The 21944-nt window shown below is 34.8% G+C and overlaps 1 protein-coding gene across 3 annotated transcripts in view; it reads right to left on the bottom strand.

Annotated features, from left to right (window-relative positions):
• The window catches only part of LOC125666134 (uncharacterized), a 54545-nt gene that overhangs the window by 19120 nt on the left and 13481 nt on the right, over nt 1-21944 (bottom strand). The window contains exons 2-9 of one of the 3 annotated variants that reach the window (XM_056151391.1): nt 17112-17366; nt 16742-16824; nt 16500-16643; nt 12565-13687; nt 11238-11393; nt 5653-5730; nt 5058-5174; nt 381-470 (exon numbers count right to left, since the gene is read on the bottom strand). In XM_056151391.1, coding sequence (XP_056007366.1) covers nt 381-470; nt 5058-5174; nt 5653-5730; nt 11238-11393; nt 12565-13654 — 1531 coding nt within the window. In that variant the 5' untranslated portion in view covers nt 13655-13687; nt 16500-16643; nt 16742-16824; nt 17112-17366. Of the gene's footprint in view, nt 1-380; nt 471-5057; nt 5175-5652; nt 5731-11237; nt 11394-12564; nt 13688-16499; nt 16644-16741; nt 17367-21944 lie in introns of all 3 variants that reach the window. The other 2 variants (XM_056151392.1, XM_056151393.1) reach the window with 2 other exon arrangements.

Here is a 21944-nt window from a genome sequence, read left to right as displayed (position 1 = left end):
ATCCATCTTTTTGATAAGACTGATGTTAATTTAATTCTCTGCCTGGTGGTCAAATTATTAATTTCAATGATTTACTTCAGTCAACCAATAACTCAACCACAATATGATAGATTAAAATCATACACTAGCATGATAATGGGAGAGGGGGGTATGTTAGCCTGTGTACTCTTGTTCACTACTAAAGGATTTACTAGTATTAGTATTCAACATACTTTGAATTTGTTTCAATAAATGTGTTTAATCATATGAAGAAGTTCACAATTTACCAAACATAAACTAGAATCAAATACTACAACACGTATAAAAGACAATTAATCCTGAGGATATATATATATATATATATATATATATATATATATATATATATATATATGACATACCAGGTTTAGCCTCCTCTTCACTTTCCTTCATGTCAACACTCACTGTGTGCTCTGAGATAGATATTCCTGAATCAGTGCTTCGTACCCTATCTATAACAGTTACAAAACAAAATTAAATTTACCTTAATTTTAACGATATATATTTTCACAAATCAACATGAGTTATCTCTCCTTGAATGCAGGTCCTCATTTCCTAACAACCATCAACAGAGAAGATAACGAACAGTGATTAATCTCACAACTGTTACAAGCAATAGAAAATAGAGGGTTGGGCAAATACGGACCCCTGGATATACCAGAGGTGGAATCAGGTGCCGAGAAGAAGTAAGCATCCCTGCCGACCAGTCACACCCACCGTGAGCCCTATATCCTGATCACGTAAACAGAGTCACTCATAGTGAAAATCAGTGTGCGAAGAACGACCTAACAATCGGTATGAAACACGTCAGAGATCGGCCTAAAACCTGACATGAAATATGTCAGACATCATTTGACCCAATGACAGGTTGTATTAGCATGCTAAATGGTTGAACCCCCTGTAACATCACCTTATTGGTCAACAAATTCCCCCAATTTCAAAACTTATCAAATATAGAACAAGCTTTTGTGCATCGAATCAGTTGAGTATGCAGGTGATAATGATGGCCCTGTGATGACTAAGTTCAAGTCCACTGGGGTATATGAAATCAACATATGGATGGAAATGACAATTGTCAATATATAAGCATCATAAACATTATCAAATATCGAGTTAAAGAACACGGCAATAATATTTTCTTTTGATGTAGAAACTTTGGAATGAATATATTGTCTGAAGATAATATAACAAGAGTACTACAAGCTGTACATGCTACGCTCGTGGGACTGCTTACATAGGGTGTTAATTTGTTCAAATTTGTTTCAGGTAGTATTTGAGACAGGGGGCAAATAGACAAACCAAGAGTTCTGTGTGTAGAATATTTCCCCAAATTTGACCAAGTTAAACAACCTCTCAATATTCGAAACGTCAAAGAAAATTAAGAATTCTTGAGAATCAAAACAAATCCTTCCACTATGCACATCTTCGAATTATTTACAAACACCATGGCTTCTAAACTGTGAGAACAATTATACGGATAAACCATGTCTTTTATGCAAGGTGAAGATAACGAACAGTGATCAATCTCATAACTCTTACAAGCAATACAAAATAGATAGTTGGGCAAACACGGACCCCTGGACACACCAGAGGTGTAATATTTCCCCAGAATGGACCAAGTTAAACAACATGCAATTTTCTTAAAAATTAAAAAAATAAATAAAAATCCTTGTCACATACACATCGTCCATACCCAAACAAATACTCTATAAAATAAGAAGATCTTCACTTGAAAACTGTGGACGGAAATATAAAAGACAAATCATGCATTATCCATGTAATACCTCTTTAAAAACCTGTAATTTTCTCAAAAATTAAAGAAAATTAAAATCCTCGTCACATGGACGCCTTCAATACTCATATAAACACTCTGTAAAAAGATGATTGCTACTTGAAAATTTGGAGGAGTTCACCAAAGAAATCTTGCACTCTCTTTGTAATATTTCCCCAAAATGGACTAAGTTCAACAACCTGTATTTTTCTCAAAGATTAAAGAAAATTAAAATCCTTGCCACATGCACATTTTCAATATCCATATAAACACTCTGTAAAACAATATAGTTCTCACTTTAAAATAGTGGGAAGAGTTTACCGGACAAATTATGTACTCTCCATATAACAATAATATTCAATAAAGGGACACAACTCCTGCATAAGAGGTCAAAATGGATCAAAATTGCAATATGATCTAGAATGATCCACAAAGACATGTGACAGAGAAATGAAATTAGAAACCGAAAACCCCGAACAGATGGTCAACAGACTAACATACAGACATCGCTGTATCATAATACTGTCCGTCTAACAACATGTGTATAAATAAGAGGCCCAAGGGCCACACCGCTCACCTGAGTCACCTTGGCCCATATCTGAAGACTTTCCATATATATTTGCATGTAAAACCTTAGTCCCTAATATAGCCCCATCCCACCCCTGGAGGCCATGCGTTTTGTAAACGTGATCTACACTATGTCAGAAAGTTGTCATGCAAATGTCAACTTCTTTAGCCCAATGGTTTTTGAGAAGAATAATTTTAAAGATTTTCACTATATTTGTATGTAAAACTTTGATCCTCCCTTGTGGCCCTATCTTACACCCCGGGATCCATGAATTGAACAAACTTGAATCTGCACTGTGAAAGGTGAATATAACAAACAGTGATCAATCTCATAACCACTACAAGCAATACAAAATAGATAGTTTGGCAAACACGGACCCCCAGACACATCATAGATGGAATCAGGTGCCTAGGAGGAGTAAGCATCCCCTGGCGACCGGTCACACCAGGCGTGAGACTGATCAGGTAAACGGAGTTATCCGTAGTCAAAATCAGTGTACCAAGAACGTCCTAACAATCGGTATGAAACATGTCAGACAGTATTTGACCCAATTATAGGTTTTACTGACGAACTAGATCGTTATAATGACCATATAATTTGCGAAATGCTGACTTCAATCGAGACTGTTGAAACCCCTGTACCATCAACTTGTTTGTCAGTAGCTTGTCAGAAAGCTATTTCATGTATATATCAACTTTTCTGGACCAGTGGTTCTTGAGAAGAATATTTATAAAGATTTTCCCTATACAATTGTATGTACAACTTTGATCCCCCTTGTGGCTCCTTCCTACCCGTGGGACCATGTTTTGAACAAACTTAAATCTGCATTATGTCAGGTAGATTTCATGTAAATCTCAGCTTTCCTGGCTCAGTGGTTCGTGAGAAGATTATAAAAGATTTTACCTATATATTTGCATGTAAAATTCTGATTCCCTACTGTAGCCCTACCCTACTTCCGGGAGCCATGATTTAAAAAAAATACTTGAATCTGCACTATGTCAGGAAGCTTTCATGTAAATGTCAACTTTTCTGGCTCAGTGGTTCTTGAAGAGAATATTTTTAAATGATCTCACCCTATGTATGCATTTTTGTGAATATCTCCCCTTTGATTGAGACATTGCCCTTCATTTGTACAAACTTGAAAGCCCTTCACCCCAAGGATGCTTTTGACCAAGTTTGGTTAAAATTGGCCAGGGGGTTCTGGAGAAGAAGTCGAAAATGTAAAACGTTTACAGACAGGCGGGCAGACTGACAGATGACGGACAGCAGGCGATAAGAATAGCTTACTTGAGCTTTCAGCTCAGGTGAGCTAAGAAAGGTTAGCTGATAAAGAGCACATGACCATTGGAATTCCAACAAATTGTCGGAAGAATGATCACCAAAGACTACGACAATATTGTCAATGAGGAACAGCAGCATCTTTTTAACATCAACTTAAGAGTACGTGTGTGCTGCATCAAAGTGGAGTTTAACAAAGTAAATTTTTGAATAACTAATTACTTGATATCAAAAGTTCCTTTTTTACATTTTTGTTGAAAAGGCAACTGTCTATGACATGGGAAAGTCTAGTCTTTAGTTTGTTTTGAAGAATCGCCGTTTAAAGTGTTTAAAAGTCACTCATTTGGATTTTCTAGATTTAAGGTTGGTCGATCCACCTGTGATGTCATAGACTTTTGCAAAAATTTGTATCAAATTAAACCTTGTGCATGATAGAAATATAACTGTTTGAGGAATTTTATTCACTGCACATATATAAAAAAGGTAAACTATTGATAGTGAAAAAGTTAATATTTTCCATAGATAACCAATCATTTATAATGAAGACATGTTGTTAAGGGCAATAAATCCTTTGATGGTTTTCCCCCAACTGTATGTCTATTCATTATACAATGATTTCTCTAATATTCACAACTAATCTATACATATTCATATATTAGCAGATTTTCTTTAAAAAGGTGGTAATATAACAATTTTCTTTCCTTATTAATCAAAATAAGTTATACTGAGTGAAAATTAATAGGTTTTTTTTACTTTCAACCACTATTATTGATAAGCCAAATGAAGGTGGAGCTATCTTAGGTCAGAATAGTTTTGTGATTTCAAATTTACTAAAAGTTCTTTAAAATAATTTAGAATCCAGAATTGATTTACACCTTATACCTTTTCTAGCATATGCTGTGTGGCATAGTACGTTTGAAGTATTTCCTGCATAGTTGTTAATAGCTTAATGATTTACGTCCCACATTGCCGACATCTGTAGGAAGACAGCTAAAGTTTACGACACAATTTTAGTCGTCTGAGGATAATCACCATTTACCTTGATTTTATCAAATTTTAATTACTGCCCTATTACACGGCAGTTTTACTCCGAAAAGAATACCATACATATGGAGAAACTAGAGAAAAAGTCCCTCCGTTTCATATCTAATAAGTATGTATCTATATATAATGAATCACTCCAAACTGGGTCTGGAAACGTTTAATATTGTAAACAAATTCAGTCCCCTCTCTTTAAGACATCACACTTAAAGATCACTCTTACAGCTTCACATATACAAATATTATTGTTGTGCCCAGTGTAAGGACAAGGTGTTGATTGAAATTATTTATGTACAGAGCTTCTAATATCTGGAACTCTTTGCCGCATAAAACAAGGCTTTTAACAACCTTAAGTCAATATAAAAGTTTTATACAATTTACCTGGTGTAAAAGAATGACTATGTGGTTTGTTTCTATGAAGTCCACGATGTTCTACTGATATTGCATGTCTCTTTTCAAGTGGTCCGATTCTGGTGAATGGAGACGGATAATCTAAAACTGAACAATGTATAGGTTAATGGGCACATTGCTGCATTTTAATCACATTAAACAATATACTAAATGGGGGGGGGGTGTATATCAATTTGAGATATTGCATCAATAAAGTAACTTAAAATAAAATTTTAAAGAAAAATCCCTATTTGGAATGTCTCCTTGCACATGAAAATTATTTTCATGAGCAAGGAGGCATTCCAAATAGGGATTTTTGAGAAAGATTTCCATGCAGATATTTCATTATTTGGTATTTTTTTGCAAAACTTCAGATTTTATCTGTGAATACATTTTGGGGACAAGCTTTACAGTATTCAACGTTTATATCATGACATGACGGCATTCTCAATATCAAAATCATATCACCATGGAAACAGTCACATAACCTGATAAAATAATTGGTGTAGCATATAAATTGTTAAATATGATCTAATTTTCAGTGTTTTACTTGGTAAGGATGGATGAACGATTCGTTCGACTTTACTTTTCAATAAGTAATGGGATAATGGGGGTCTCTTCTCAGGTGCAGTGCTTGTGGGTTTGGTGAAGAGAGACAGATCATCTGAAAATGAAGAAAACCAAATATGACTACATATCTACAGTGCTTCAAAATGTATGTTCTGTGAACAGCGCTTCAAAATGTGTTTCTGTGAACAGCGCTTCTAATGTGTGTTCTGTGAACAGCACTTCAAAATGTGTGTTCTGTGAAAAGCGCTTCAAATGTGTGTTCTGTGAACAACGCTTGAAAGAGTGTGTTCTGTAAACAGCATTTCAAAATGTGTGTTCTGTAAAAGTTCCTAACAAGTACTCCTCAGACTTTGGGTATTCAGCACACTAAAACCTTTAAATAAGACAATATAATACGACAAAAATGATATAATTCCTTGCATGTGTAAACGTTTGAAATAGAGATATCATCATGTTTAAATTAATGGAGAAATTAATTTCTAAAAATATTCTTGGCTACTTGAACTTTTCTTTTCAAAATATATATTCTCCCTATGCAAGTTAAAAAGATCACTAGCTTCAAGGATTACATAATCTAGGATAATATTCCAGTTAAGCATATATAACCTAAGGCCTTTTATTTATATTGAGTTGGTTTACGGATCCGCTGCACTGATTTTTTGGGATGTTGGAAAAAAAATGAAATGGTTTTTCACTCCTTTATATATTTCCAACGTTTTAATTTTTTATTTTTCCTTTTCACAAAAAAGAAAGAAAATAGATTTCGCTGGACTGGATATTTGGACAGACGCCTCCCTCGAAATCCCGGGACAGTCCATACTATTCATGTGTCATATCAGTCAACTTCAGCCAGTGCTAACAATTATTCTGCACCTTAGTAACAATGCTGTTTGCTTCCAATAAGTTATCTGTTATGCATTGCATACCATTTAGATATGTAAATCCCAAATTAAAAACGAACACTTGTTTTCAAATGGCATCCATGACGTACGATAGGATGCACTAATCACCTAAACAAGTATAACTCTACCTGACCTTACCATGCATACATTTTGCCGAGGATACACTTTTAAAATATTATTAATAAATTTTAAAGAAGTATTCTTCATAATTGATATGTATAATCCTTCACATATTGAAGGAGGTTTAAAACATATTTAACATTATGGAGTTCACGAATTCATTGTATAAAATTGGTTGACTACCAACAATGAATTGATGTGACCTATATAAAATTCAGAATTTTTAAAATAAATGTTGATAGGGATCACGGAGTTATAAATTTACTTGAATTCATAAATAAGACTTTAAAACTTAAAAGTACTGTTTTAGACAAAATATATGCTTGGTAAGGTCAGTCAGGATTTAAATAATTCAGGTGACCAGTGCGTCCCTATATACGTCATGAATGTCATCTTTGGAATGGACAAACGATGTGGTTCTTTTAATTTGGAATTTACATAACTAAGCGGTAAGCAATCGACATTTGATAATGATAGAATGTTAACTTAATAAACAAATAATATTTTTGAAGGAAAAAGCATTGTTACTGAGGTGCACAATAGTTGCTATATACCACCGTATGAAGTTGACTGTGAAGAGAATATTAAAGGACACATGTCATGTTTTAAAAGTATACAAAATTGCATGCATTTTGCCTTCTTTATGCTTTTAGAAATTAATTCTAATAGTTCGTTCGCCGAAATTTTGCGATAATTAACCACAATACAGACTTAAATCCAAGCCTCGATTTAAAAAAAAGTCTAGTTAATTAGGTAGGTAGCCACGTGGTACAGTGACGTCACATGTGCCCTTCGGATTGTGAAAGTACTGTGAGATATCATTAAAAACTCAGCTTTTAGGGACCTAATTTATTCCCCATCGGCAATATTTAAATCGATGTTGACAAATTTCCCGAGTTTTATATGTTTTCGCCACCAGTGCATACAAATAACGATGCAAATGCCCAAATATAGCGAGGAAAGCGAGCATGAAATCGGCAATATTGAGAGTAAATAATGTTTATATGGGTCGCTATCTACAAACTGTTTGGTAATGTTATTCCTTTATACATCTGTAATTGGTGCTTTTTTTTCTAAAATAAACAGTGCAATCATTATTTATTTTTGAATAAGACAAATTATAATACGTTACATTGCTGACAACTAGGCCCTAGGCCAAGCTACTGTCACGGGTGCATTTCAGAAAGAAAGAATAAGAAACAAAAACACATAAATAAATAAAACTAATATAATCTAAAGTGGAAATCACATTATTTTATCTTTATAATTCAATCTTACTATCATTTTTGATTTGTGATCAGCACGTTGTTAGGAAGTGGAAGCGGGCGTTATGCTGACGCACTAGCTCTTGGAAGATTTTACGACTTCAATGAGGAAATAATTTCATAATTCAATTTAAAGTAAGGAAATACAGTACTCTATTACTTATATAACTAAAAGTTCAATGATTTTGTATCATTAATTTTTTTTGTAAATATGTTCTACCAGTTGGTTGAAACTCACAAGTAACACACACACACACACACACACACACACACACACACACACACACACACACACACACACACACAGGCCTACCAGTGCTTATAGCTTCGGTATATCAATTTTCTCGCAGTTTATCAGCGTCCCTGTCTAAGCGTTATTGAAAAAATAACTGGGTTTTTGTTTTCAGGTACAGTTCTTGCTCCAATAAAAAAAAATATCCACATCTTCCTTCGACAAATTGAAAAATACTCAATCTAAATCCTTTCTACCGTCACCTAGTACACCCGAACACGGCACAAAACATCTTAATACAATATTATTTAGAAGCTGTTAACGTGATAATTGGTTTTTTTTTGTCGATTAAATCTAATCTGTTTATGAAATGGCTAATAGATGTTTTCAAACCCGAGGGTGCATATGACGTCACACATAATTGAGTGTAAGATATCGAAAGTAAATATTCATATCGCAAGATATGAATTTCATCGCATTCAAACTCGAAAACTTCCCAAAAGATTTCATTTAAAACAAATTTAAAGTAGTTTTAGGCATGGAAAGAATTGATTTTGCTGAAAAAAATGAAAAAAGCTTAAAAACATGCGGTGTGTTCTTTAAAGTTGATGATAAAACATTGACCTCAAATCAAGTTCATTTTTATTACTTAACATTTTGTCATTTGAACATCATTTTACCTCTTCCGAACGGATTTGAAAATTTTGAAATCCATAAACCAATTAAAAAAAATGACCTAAATGTCCCAATATAGTTAGCACCAGTGTAAAACAAAAAGCGCTTGTTTTAAAAACAAAATAAAAGCCCCTGAAAATGCCCAAAACTGATGACAAGGGGATCATGACGCACACTACTCACCTGAACTGCCTTTTATGACCATTAAAAGATATTTAATTCAATCCGATTGAAAGGGGCAATGACCTCCATTTGAACTAACTTGAATCCCCTCCACTCAAAATATCTGCAGAGCTGTATCTCTCTTAGAAAATAATGGGACCGACCCATGAGAGAGCTATCCCATACCAAACAAATAAACTATTGTATACTTTAAGGATACTTTTAAACCATATCAAAGTGTAGTTTTTAGACGTAGTTAAGAACAAGTATACTTTTTTGTACTAGACAAAGTTGCCTCTGAAAGCTGATGACATTTTTGTTTACTTATTTTTTACTTTGTTTTTATCCAGTGTACTTTTTCTGTACTATTTAGGACTTAGTTTTTAAATTATGCTTTTTCTGTGCTAAATCTTAACTTAGTTTTGTCCCCTGTGTACTAAAAATGACCTTTATTGGAACTTATACTTTTTGGCAAAATAAGTCAAATAAAGGATGTACTTTTTTGTACTCATTTTCGACTTAGTCACTTTACACTGTCATAAAAATGACTTTTTATGGGACTGATATATTTGATGACATTTCTTGCACTGCCATAACAAAATAAATAAATTCCATTATTTCTCAAAAGGGAAAGAGAGAAAATAAATTTCATATTTTTCAGAAATTGTTATTTCAATAATGTAACATTCGAAGTGCGAAACAATATTAAAATAATTTACATTAAAGATTTCACTCTAACTTGATGATTGATTAATCTGAAATTTAAACAAAACAAACAATTGAAAAATTACATATCACTATTTTTTCTCTGTAAAACGATATCAATCAGGGTATTTATAGACAGATCTATATTATGATCACCCCCCCCCCCAAAAAAGAAAACACATTGAAAAAAGTCTTCAATCTGCACATTTTATAAGTTGTAATCTCTGAACTCAACAAATCAATTCTCCACTTTGTTTGGGTTCACTGCAGATGACACTTGCTATTACACACACAGAAAAATCAGTAAGATCCTACACATTAATGTGATCAACTGTCCAGAGTTTGGTCTCGAAGAAATAATGTCACCGAGAGATATGTTGTGCAGAATATGAGCATTGTGAAAACAACGTGCAAAGTCATCGGCACGGGCGCGCCATCACTATCAGTACCACTCAACCTCGTGGCTTTTCAAGTTAGGTAGGACTGTTTCTTACAATGTCATATATGTCGTATATCCCATAAGAATACTCTAGGAGCCTTTACCAAGTTATCCACATAATATATTTTATACCCTTCACGTATTTGTTTCCCCTTTATTTTTTTTTCCTTTTCTCAATCTTCACAGATCGAAGATTTCAAACATCTGAAGCGGAAGTGACAATAGATAGAGTCCAGGTGACTCCGTAGTTAATTTTAAACTATTACAATCTTTCTGTTTGTTTTAAAAAACAACTATGAATAATGAATTAGTTTCTAAATAGTAGAAAATTTAAACAAACGAGGTAAGAACAGCATATGTACGAAAGATGGATACAAGACTAAAATTTTCGGCCGTCTTCGTACTTTCACGCGATTGGTCGAAGTTGAAGCATGATTCCGTTGTACCTTTTTATACTTTTTGGGGGGTACTTTTTTGGTATTTTTTTGCACTAAATTTCGTTCTGGGATCATCCATCCTTTTAAAAAACTTTTGATTAACGATACAGAAGAAATAAGCACAGTTGAGGCCTTAATTATGTCAACAAATGAAACATTTGAAGCTTAGAGTTTACAAGTTGCGTGGGGCTCAACAGCTTTAATGATTGTTTGAGGGTATGTTTGGAATCAAGTATAGTGGGAAGATGTGTTATAATTTTTTTAATATGAAACTTTTGAGACGGCGATGCAGGGACACAAATATACAAGGCCTTTTCCATGTCCATTTTTTTCTGCACTGAAAATTGAATGTTTTTGAGGGATGGCTCTGTAGCTTTCTGGTCTGTCTTAAAATTTCCCAGAAAGCAACATATTTGTAGGTACACCCAGAGATGTTTATACAAGTTTCACTGAAAATTGCCCAGTGGTTCTGGAAAATGTGAAAAGCTGGCAGACGACAAAACGAAGGGACAGACAGATGACAGACGAAATGTGATTAGAAAAGTTCATCTGAGCTAAAACTATAGAAAAACATTCATATAGATAATAAAATGCCTTCCTGTCCTAATCTTATACTTCCCTACAATAACATGTCATCTAAAACTATAACAACATTAAGGCTAACCTGGAATAATTTCTGCTGAAACAGGGATCTTATCTTTCTTTTCCTTTCCCGTTCGAGATAACATCAACTCTAACTCGGTTTTTTCGCTGGTACCTTCCCAGATGTTCGTGCCATCAGTGGATTTGAAGATCATCTTATCATCATCGACTGGATTATCTGAAATAACGACACAGACAAGTCAATCATACAATATTAATTAATCACAGCCTTACAATTCAGCATGAATTGTCTAAATAATTCTTTTTTGTCTCCAAGTAACTAGTCATACAAAATTTGGGATCACCTGAAACATAATATGATATTATACGTATCTTCAAACTCAAATTTAAAATCCATCTTTGATGATAAGACTTATGTTAATTCATCTCACAGCCTGCTGGTCAATTTGTCAATTCCAATCATTTACTTAAGTCAACTAAGAAGTCAGCCACAATCTGATATTTTCAAAACATAAACTAGCTTGTTGAAAAGGGGTGGGGTGGGGTGTTAGCGTATATACTCTTGTTCACTATTGAAGGATCTAATAGTATAAAGTTATTGACGGGGTTCAAGGACAACAGTTGTTTTGTTTGACCCAGGGTCTGTTGCCCAAAGCCGAGGAAACAGTATGTTACTCGATACACATGGTTTGTTGACTTTGAACTTTGAACAATGCAGAGGGATTGTATACATTTCTCATCACATCCACTAGTTCAAAAGAAAACCTACGTAATATCCTAATTGATAATCAATAATCGCTATGATTGCATTATTCGTGTTTCCGTGCTGTGTTCCATCTGATAAATTCTGTATTTTATCATCAGTCAGATCAGTGAACCTCGGCATTACGTAAACAAAGCAGCAGACCGAGAACCACGTGACTTACATAGCCAATAGAAATAAAGCAGACCATTGCCCGATCAACAGTTTATGAGAATTGGTTTAACAGTAAACATTGTTACTTCTAAATTGTATTAGTTTTATGTAATAAATATTTTTAGGTGTATCGAAACTCAATCAAATCTCGATATATTACAATAAACTACAGTACTATTACTACTAATAGTAATTACCCGTTAGAGACTCTGAGAGTACCTCCTCTGTATTTATCTGATATATTACTATAAACTACTAGTACTTACCAGTCAGAGAGTACCTTCTCTGTATATATCTGATATATTACAATAAACTACAGTACTACTAGTACCTACCAATCAAAGAGTACCTCCATAATATATATTGATATAGTACAATAAACTACAGTACTACTAGTACTTACCATTTAGAGAATACCTCCTCTGTATATACCTGATATAGTACAATAGACTACAGTACTACTAGTACTTACCAGTCAGAGAGTACCTCCTCTGTAGATATCTATACACAGACACTGTGTTGGTGCGGTATGATCCGACCCAGAGAAAGTGGGTTTTATCATCATAGTTCAGGCTGTATGGTTCGTTTATCCCGTGTTTTTGTATCAGTAAAATTGATAGGAAGTGACCGTCCTTATCAATCATCTGTACTGTGCGGGTGTTTAGATCACAAACCAAGATGTGTGACAGCGCGTCTGTACAGATTCCACGTGGATCTAGTGATGATCCTGATGGAGGTCCTGTGTAGGAGAATCGATGTCTCCCCCCGCGATTTGTCACCACTACAGCACCACAGTATAATGTAATCCAGTCAGACACAATGATATCTCCGTTCTTGTTCTCTGTAATACAATAAGGCTCACTATACAGCATGTGTCCTGTGTTGTCGTGTTCTATGGTCAGGATGTGTTGACCACTACTGTTGTACCGGGTTACCTTGCCTGTTTTATAGTTACACATCCCCACCATCAGATCTTCAGTGGACAGGGAACAGTACACACAGTATAGAAACCATGGTGATGGTCTCTGTAAGAGTTTGGTGACTGTTTCATTGTCTATAGACAGTTTGTTGATGTTATATTCGCTGTCTATATAAATCAGTTCACCAGAACTGTTCACTGTGTGTAGTCCTCCCCCATAGAGTGGTGCTATACCTTTCACACGGTGTATAGTGCCTCCTGTTGTGTCTGTCAATATGATATTGCATATATGAGAGACCCAGACCCGGTCTGACATCACACGAGATATGTGTCTTACACTACCAACACCTTTCACACAGACAGATGCGTGTAATACAGGTGTGGACATCAGTTTCAGTTGTTCATTTCCTACTTGTTGTTTTCCTGCATCATAAAGCAAGGCAGGTTCCTGTTTTGGTAAATATTCAAACTTCTCACGGTAAATCACAACATCATGGTATACGGTATCTAGATCAATGACATGTTTCTCTTTACACTGTAAACACAGATCATGTTTACATGAGTTACAGTAGAACTCAGTGTCCCCCTGACATTGAGAACAATGTCGTACTTTATACTGAGTGCTGAGTCCTAGTGTGTCCATGATGTGGAGGGTGTTGGTCTTTAGGAATACAATCTGTTGCAAATAAAATGAATATAAAGTTACACAGAATATCAACACCATTTTAACTCTCCAACAATATCATGAAATATAATTTTTAGTCTGTAAGTTAATAAAATATCCCAAATCAGGTGTCAGTATCTTACAATACATCACATTCTGATAATTTATTTTAAAGTTCAGTGATATTTTAATATGTGGACCTAGACGTTTACAATTGAAAAACAAGAGGCCCACATGACTTATCAGTCAGCTGAGTACTAATGAAAAAAAAATCACTACTCCCAAAGGCTATAAAATCTAGGTTCTGAATATTTAAGCTAAATGTTAACATTCATCAAAAGTATAAACCAAGATTTGTTCTTACAACTTCAATCTCCTCAAAAGTGCATACACTGATGAAAGGCTTCACATAATATGATAGGTGTATTAACATTGAAACATTAAAATATGACTAACCTATCCTAGAGTCAAAACCCTGAGCTGGGAAATTCACCATTTTTGTACATCCTATACTGCTATTCCTTAGTATGCATTTAGATTTTATATAGTATTAGCAAACTTACACATAGACTCGATATACTAAGTTTGGTCCAACTCTGGGGTCAGAACCCTTACCTCAGGGATCATCAAATGTACAATTTTGGTAAGCAATTTTCCTGCTCTATACAATACTATGCATTTAGTTTTTCTTAAACATATGCGGTTGTAGAGAAGAAACATTTTTGAAAATTGGTCAATTTTAGGCAGTTTTTGCCCCACCCCTAAAGACCCAGGGGTGCAGGAATCCTGAAATTTACAATTGATTGGCCCCTTCTTTCCAAAAATGTTTTATACCAAATTTGAAAAGAATCAGAATCATAGTTATCAAGAACAAGTTGAAATGTCTACTGTTCACAAACTTAATAACTGACTATTTTGGTCCCACCCTGATGCCAAAAATCCTACCCCTGGGATCATCAAATTTAAAATTTTAGTTAAGGACTATCTGTTCTTTCTAAATATCTATTTAATTTCAACTTAAAATAAATAGTACTAAAGAAGATATTATTTAAGTGTTTTACACATTAGCAATATATGCCACGTTTTGTTCCACCCTAGATTTAAAACCCCTACCCCAGTGAATATCTATTTAGTTTTAATTTAGTATCAATGACACTAAAGAAGATGTCATTTAAGTATTTTATACATTTACACTATATACCAAGTTTGGTCCCACCCTGGAGTTAGAACCCCTACCCCGGTGATCATGAAATTTACAATTTTAGTAGTGGCTTTCCTGCTGTACATCACTATGCATTTGTTTTACTTTTTTTAAACGTATGGTTCTTAGTTGAGAAGGTTTTTGAAAATTGGTCACCCCCCCCCCCCGTCCTCAGGCCCCAAGGATGCACGAATCCGGAAATTTACAATTTATGTCCCCTTGTCCAAAAAATGTTTCACACCAACTTTGAAAAGAATTGGAATGATAATTATCAAGATGAAGTTAAATATGCATATTGTTCAAACATTTAACTGGACATTATTTTCAATTAAGCAGTGATTGTTTTTTTCAAACTACCACCCGCTCCTTTCGAATTGGGAAAATATAGTGACATTTTCCTCAAATTTGGAAAAAAAGCATTCATAGTAAATAACAAGATGTGTTTGTGAAACAGAAATGCCCCCGATAATGGTCATTCGCAATTCCAAAGATAGCCAATGTCACAAGGACAGATATATTGGTACCAGTAGAACAATCTTGACACAAGAAATGCTCATGTACAATATGAAAGATCTAATATTTACCATTTATCAGTTATTACCAATGCCATTTTTTAAAGTAGGTCAAATGTCAAGGTCAAAATGTTGAGTACAAATGGAAAGGTTTGTCACAAGGAGTACTCATGTGAAATATCAAAGCTCTATCCCTTACTGTTAAAAAGTTAATAGTATGGTTAAAGTTTTCAAGAAGTAGGTCAAACTTCAAGGTCAAGGTCACAGGATCAAAAATGTTCATACCCACGGGATGATCTTTTCATAAAAAAATACTCATGTGAAATATAAAAACTCTATCACTTACTGTTCAAAGCGGATTAGGAATTATTAACCTATGAGTTTTCAAAAAATAGGTCAAACTATCTATATATAACTGGGAAAAAATAGCCAATTTTTGTGAGGGGAACAGCCGAATATCAGTGGCATTTTAGACCAAATAAAAATCACTGTAAAGACACTAACACACCTACTTATGGTCATGTTCACTTTCTTTCTAAAGGGGAATAATCACGTTCTCGCTATAGGGGAGGTGTTCCCAACCTGAATAAGTCTAAAATATTGACACCCTGTAATATTAATCAAAGTATTCCACTAAGGTGTAGCCCCTTCCGCCATACTGTATCAGCAGATTACAGTGTTCTACTAAGATACAGCTCTTCAGACTTACAGTATAAGAAGATTGAAGTGTTTTACTAAGGTGTAGCCTTTCAGACTCACTGTATAAGAAGATTGAAGTGTTTTACTAAGGTGTAGCCCTTCAGACTTACTGTATACGGAGATTGGAGTGTTTTACTAAGGTGTAGCCTTTCAGACTTACCGTATTAGAAAATTGAAGTGTTTTACTAAGGTGTAGCCTTTCAGTCTTACTGTATAAAAAGATTGAAGTGTTTTACTAAGGTGTAGCCCTTCAGACTTACTGTATAAGAAGATTGAAATGTTTTACTAAGGTGTAGCCCTTGAGACTTACTGTATAAGAAGATTGAAGTGTTTTACTAAGGTGTAGCCCCTTCAGACTTAATGTATAAAAAGGTTGAAGTGTTTTACTGAGGTGTACCCCTTTCAGACTTACTGTATCAGCAGAGCGAATTCCACACCACAATCCTGTAACCCAAACTTTTGTTCACAAACCAACTCTGTCTAGATTAGGCGTTGACGGGGAATTAGTCCTGCAACATTCCACTTCAAAATCGACGTCATGTTTTGTTGTCACAATCTATCATGTTACCATAACATTGATCAGATATAGAAATATCCAAACGTATGTAATATCCAATGTATAATTCAATGTTGTCAGTCTTACACAAACCCTACCGCAATATTAGCTCAGGTATGTGGTAACTAGAGCAAGATTGACCTCCACTGATCCCAGCCTCGGAAGGACCGCTATTAAATCGCTTGTTTAAAAGGAAAGTCGAGAAATCAAAGTTACAGTTTAACATCACTGTATTGTTTTAAAAGACCAACAAGTCACGATATACCAAATTTCTTCATTTCCAATCAAAGTACTTTTCAAGTGTTAAAAAATAAAGACTAAAAGTTAAATACTGGATGCTACTTCACTTCCTTGTTTATATTTTAATCCGTGTGCGTAAAGCCCCACGTGAAGTTGACCTACTTACCGTTAATTTCTTTACTGATCACCCGATAATTCGGAATTCTTGCCGTTTGATACCGTTCTTACCATTTATCCAACTAGACGTCCAACATTCTGAGTTTGAGTGGTTTCGATTTGGCCTGCACCTTTCCTACTTTCAACGATCTCCGATTTACTTCTCGCCGCTCCTTCTGTGTGGAGAGTGTCTATTCGGGGTATTTGGGTTTTGAATGTCCTGGTGAACGCACATTCCCGAAACAACGATCCCGACCACAATCCATGTACATGTACATTGTATATATACTGAATGAAAGGCGAAGATAACGAACAGTGATCAAACTCCTACAAGCAATACAAAATAGATAGTTGGGCAAATACAGATTTTGTAATATTAAATGCTGCCAATAAATTCAAAAAAATTGCTTTAGAGTTACTGCATGCGCTTTTTATATTGGTTCATATATTAGGTGAAGTCCGTAAGATATAATTGAATTTTACTCCAAGATATAATAATTATTTTAAAATAAAAAAACTAGTTTAGTTTTCGATAAACTAACCTAAAATAGCAAAAAAGAGTGAATTCGTGGGTGTGCTTTTGGTGGATCTAATCAAGTGCGATTTCGTTTTAAAATGACAAATTAGATTGATTGATTGTATTTTGCTTAAAGCTGACATTAATTATAGATATAGTATAATTCTATACGTCGGCCATATTTCTTTGCTAATCCGCCATATTAGTTGGAGTTTCTATTGTTTTTTGTATCAGGGTTCGCATGGTATATAAGAGGATGAGCTTTGAAAGTTCTGATATAATAGTAGAAGACACACACCACCACCAATTAAGAAAATGAAGATATTACGAGGCGCTCTTAGTAGAGGATTTTACCACCCCATCCCACGCCAACGATTGAAGAAAATGAAGTGTAGGGGGAAATTATTGAGGCAGTCAAAGTAAAATACTCTTTAACCCTTCACCCACATATTGGGACTTTGAACATCGGACAAAACATTTTGGTTTGTTTGAGTGGTTTGTTTTATTTTATTGCTGTTTTCGTTCATCTTTTTAAATTATTATTTTGAATGGCAAGCCATTTTGAAGAATCCAATTTTCCATTTCCCCCCTGTTGTACCCCCCCCCCCCTCATGAAAAATGCCGATGCATGTCTGGTTATTACATGTACATTTTGCTTTGCAAGACATGCATGTATACTGATTATATGGTGTAGAATTGCACCCTTTACCAAGTTTTTCCTTCATTTACACAGTGTAAAGAATGATAAACCAAAATCACAAAACAAAATGCATAAAACCAAGATATTTTCAAGCATAGGAACTTCATTCATGAATACATAAATACATGTATTCAGAAAAATCGCATGCATGCATTGTAGGACTATAGCATGTGTGTTTTAACGTTTCTGTAACATGCCATAATGATTTCTTTCAGGCTTGAGTTTAATTTATTCATAAATATTTTCATTTCGCAGATCTGGCGCAATGGCCATGCCGCTGTACGTCTAAATTTCAAATTCAAATGTATTCGATAAGTTGTTAGTATTTATAAATCAGTAAAATTCGTGTTGAGGTTTTATTTGATACGATACAATGTCAATATACTGTGATGCATTAGTAGGATATGCAAAAGGCAAGAGTATAAACATTTTCTTTTTTTATTATTAGTATCAATATCTATATGATCACGAAAAAAACATTATATAATTTATATCCGGATTCATTTATACCGATTTAGATATCAATAAAACCAAAGCTCCATAGTTTGGGTGAGGGGGTTCTAATGAGTCTGATGAAATCAAAAGAAGGAACCCTACATTTGCATTCAAACTAGATGTACTTCAAAATGAATTCATTTCTGCTCTGACTGAAAGCTTGATTCTAAATTCGGGAACGGATCTTGCATAAAAAATAATTAATAGGGGAACACATAAATTCGAGCTTCTTTGGAATTTAATGAAATGCAGATATGCACTTTTCTTTCACCACGAATTGATATGTTGTTTCTGCCACGTATACAAGGGGTTGGGGTGGGCAGGAAGGCTGGTCTGCTTTCCCCACTTTTTTGACAATTTACTTTTTCCCGTTATTCTAACATACAAAGTCAATATTTTCTAAATGCACAGTTCAAACTAATTTCTTTTGAAAATGTGTAATGAATTCAATTATAAGCATCAACTCCTGTAAGTTTCCAATATATTGTCAATCACAAATTTTTAAATAGCTGGAAATTTTTAATGCTTGTAAGCTTACATTTATGTCAGTGATCAATTTTCTTTTCTTCTGGGAAATGATAAATTGTACATGAAAGTAGGACGGTCGCTCTCTCTCTCACCTGTTCAATCAATGAATATGGACATACAGAGACCGTAAATAATTATGTGGTTCCAAAAGAGACAACAAAACTATATTTTCGTTTATACATTTCCTTTTACATGTGTTTTTGTGTAATCAACTGTTTATTATGGATTGCAAATGTAATACACGCATTTTCACATAGATATATATTTTTGATCATTATTCCCTTATTTGTATATCCAAGTTTCTATATGATCATCGATAAATTTTGAATTGTGCACGTAATATATCCAACCAGATATTAGATTCCCGATTTCTATAAACTACAAACCCTTGACTAGACAAGCATTCAATACAGGAAAAATTTTCAACTCTGACATCTCCCCTGATTGAAGACACCCTGTTTGGCACGGGTGAAGTGTGTCGCAGTCTGTGTAATGGAATGTCAACGTGTTGTAAAGTTCTAACGAGATACAAATGGAGTTTATCATTTTGTTTCGTGGATTTATCAGAATAGAGAGAATCTCATATTTTCGGTAAGTGCTCATCTTCGATACCTGTTGAATAGACGGCCGTATTTAATACGTTTTTTTTTTTTTTGTGGCGAATATACCGTGTGCATTACATATTATGCATGCAAGGTGAAGATAACGAGCACTGATCAATCTCATAACTCCTACAAGCAATACAAAATAGAGAGTTGGGCAAACACGGACCCCTGGACACACCAGAGGTGGAACCAGGTGCATAGGAGGAGTAAGCATCCCCTGTTGACCGGTCACACCCGCCATAAGCCCCATATGGCATGCACCTTTATTTTGCAAGAATTATTCCATTCCATCAGTAGGTAATTGGCATATGATTTCTCCGCATTTATTTTATAAAAAAATTGCAAATACTTGCAAGCACGAGTATGCAAGAAAAGCTTTTTTGGGTGTTTTTTTATTTTATTTTTGTCTAACTTATCCAGAATGTTGCATTTGTATACAATAAATATTTTGTAACTTTGAGCAAAGCATAATGTTTTAAAATGTGATTTTCGTTCTTTCTCATTCCTTATATATTTGCCCAACTATCTATTTTGTATTTCTTGTAGGAGTGATGAGATTGATCACTGTTCGTTATCTTCATCTTGCATATATTACTATCGGAGATATGCACTGGTCGAATCCACCTAGAACAGTCACTCAGGTGTGACAATCACATTTGGGGTATATACGGGTAGAGTAAATTAGGCTACCTGAGAGAAATATGGCGGATAAGATTAGAAAGGTGTGCGTATTTATTAATTCATGTCAACTTTAACATCTCTCTCGAACATTTTTCACTCATGTGGAGACATCACCAAGACCGGTGAAGGGCTTAAAATTTAGGCCTATGCTCAGCTCTTACGGCCATTGAACAGTGAAGGTTATTTAGCTTGCCGCACCCTCTGTGACACGGATCATCCGTTTTTAAGTTAATCTCCCGTGACATTCACACCTGATGCCGAGCGTTTGTCGATGGAACTGTCACTATCTGGTTAACGACTTAGGCCTGTCGCGGCCGGGATTCGAACCCCGGCCTACCGTGGCGGTATGATAACTTAGAATGATAAGGATACGATATAAAATGAATCCGTAAATAGTGCTTATCGTTATCGATGATTTATTTCGATCTTGCAGAAGAAATTGATTTTGATAACTGATGAATCAATTAAGTATGCCTGTTCGTTTCTTCAATCCGTGATTTGAGTTTTGAATCATATGGATATTTCTAGGATTTATATGCGGTACGAGTGATTAAATTATCTAACTTATATACAGACGATAGTTTTTATGCATGTGGATGTGTAGACTGTCAACACAATATGCATCAGGTAGAAAAACAATTGACGGATATGGAATGGGTTTGATTCGGAGTTGTGTTTTTTCTACTTTTTTCCTGTTACATTTCTGTACAAAGGAAATTTCTGATGGTTCAGCGTGATTGCTGAACAAATCCTGGAGAGTCGTAACCCCATCTCTCTATATATATATGTATTTTTATCTCTCTCTCTCTCTCTCTCTCTCTCTCTCTCTCTCTCTCTCTCTCTCTCTCTCTCTCTTTCCCCCATCTCTCTCTCTCTTTCACCATCTCTCTCTCTCTGTCTGTCTTTCTCTCTCTATATATATTTATGTATATATATACATCTATATCTACCCCTCTCTCTCTCTCTCTCTCTCTCTCTCTCTCTCTCTCTCTCTCTCTCTCCCCCCCCCCCTCTCTCTCTCTCTCTCTCTCTCTCTCTCTCTCTCTCTCTCTCTCTCTCTTTCCCCATCTCTCTCTATCTTTCCCCCATCTCTCTCTTTCCCTATCTCTCTCTCTCTGTGTCTCTCTCTATTTATATATATTTATGTATATATATACATCTCTCTCTACCTTTCTCTCTCTCTCTCTCTCTCTCTCTCTCTCTCTCTCTCTCTCTCTCTCTCTCTCTCTCTCTCTCTCTCTGATTCTAGTTCGATACGGGTTAAACAAAAATGAAAACAGTGATAACTTGAAGTGGTATAACATTCCGTGTGTTCTCATTTTTAACCCCAAATCAATATCCCTTTAAATGAACATAAGCTTGAAAGAAAAAAAACTGTG

The sequence above is a fragment of the Ostrea edulis genome, chromosome 10 (genome assembly GCF_947568905.1).
Source record: "Ostrea edulis chromosome 10, xbOstEdul1.1, whole genome shotgun sequence".
Lineage (NCBI taxonomy): Eukaryota > Metazoa > Mollusca > Bivalvia > Ostreida > Ostreidae > Ostrea > Ostrea edulis.
This window is presented reverse-complemented; position numbering and strand designations above follow the sequence as displayed.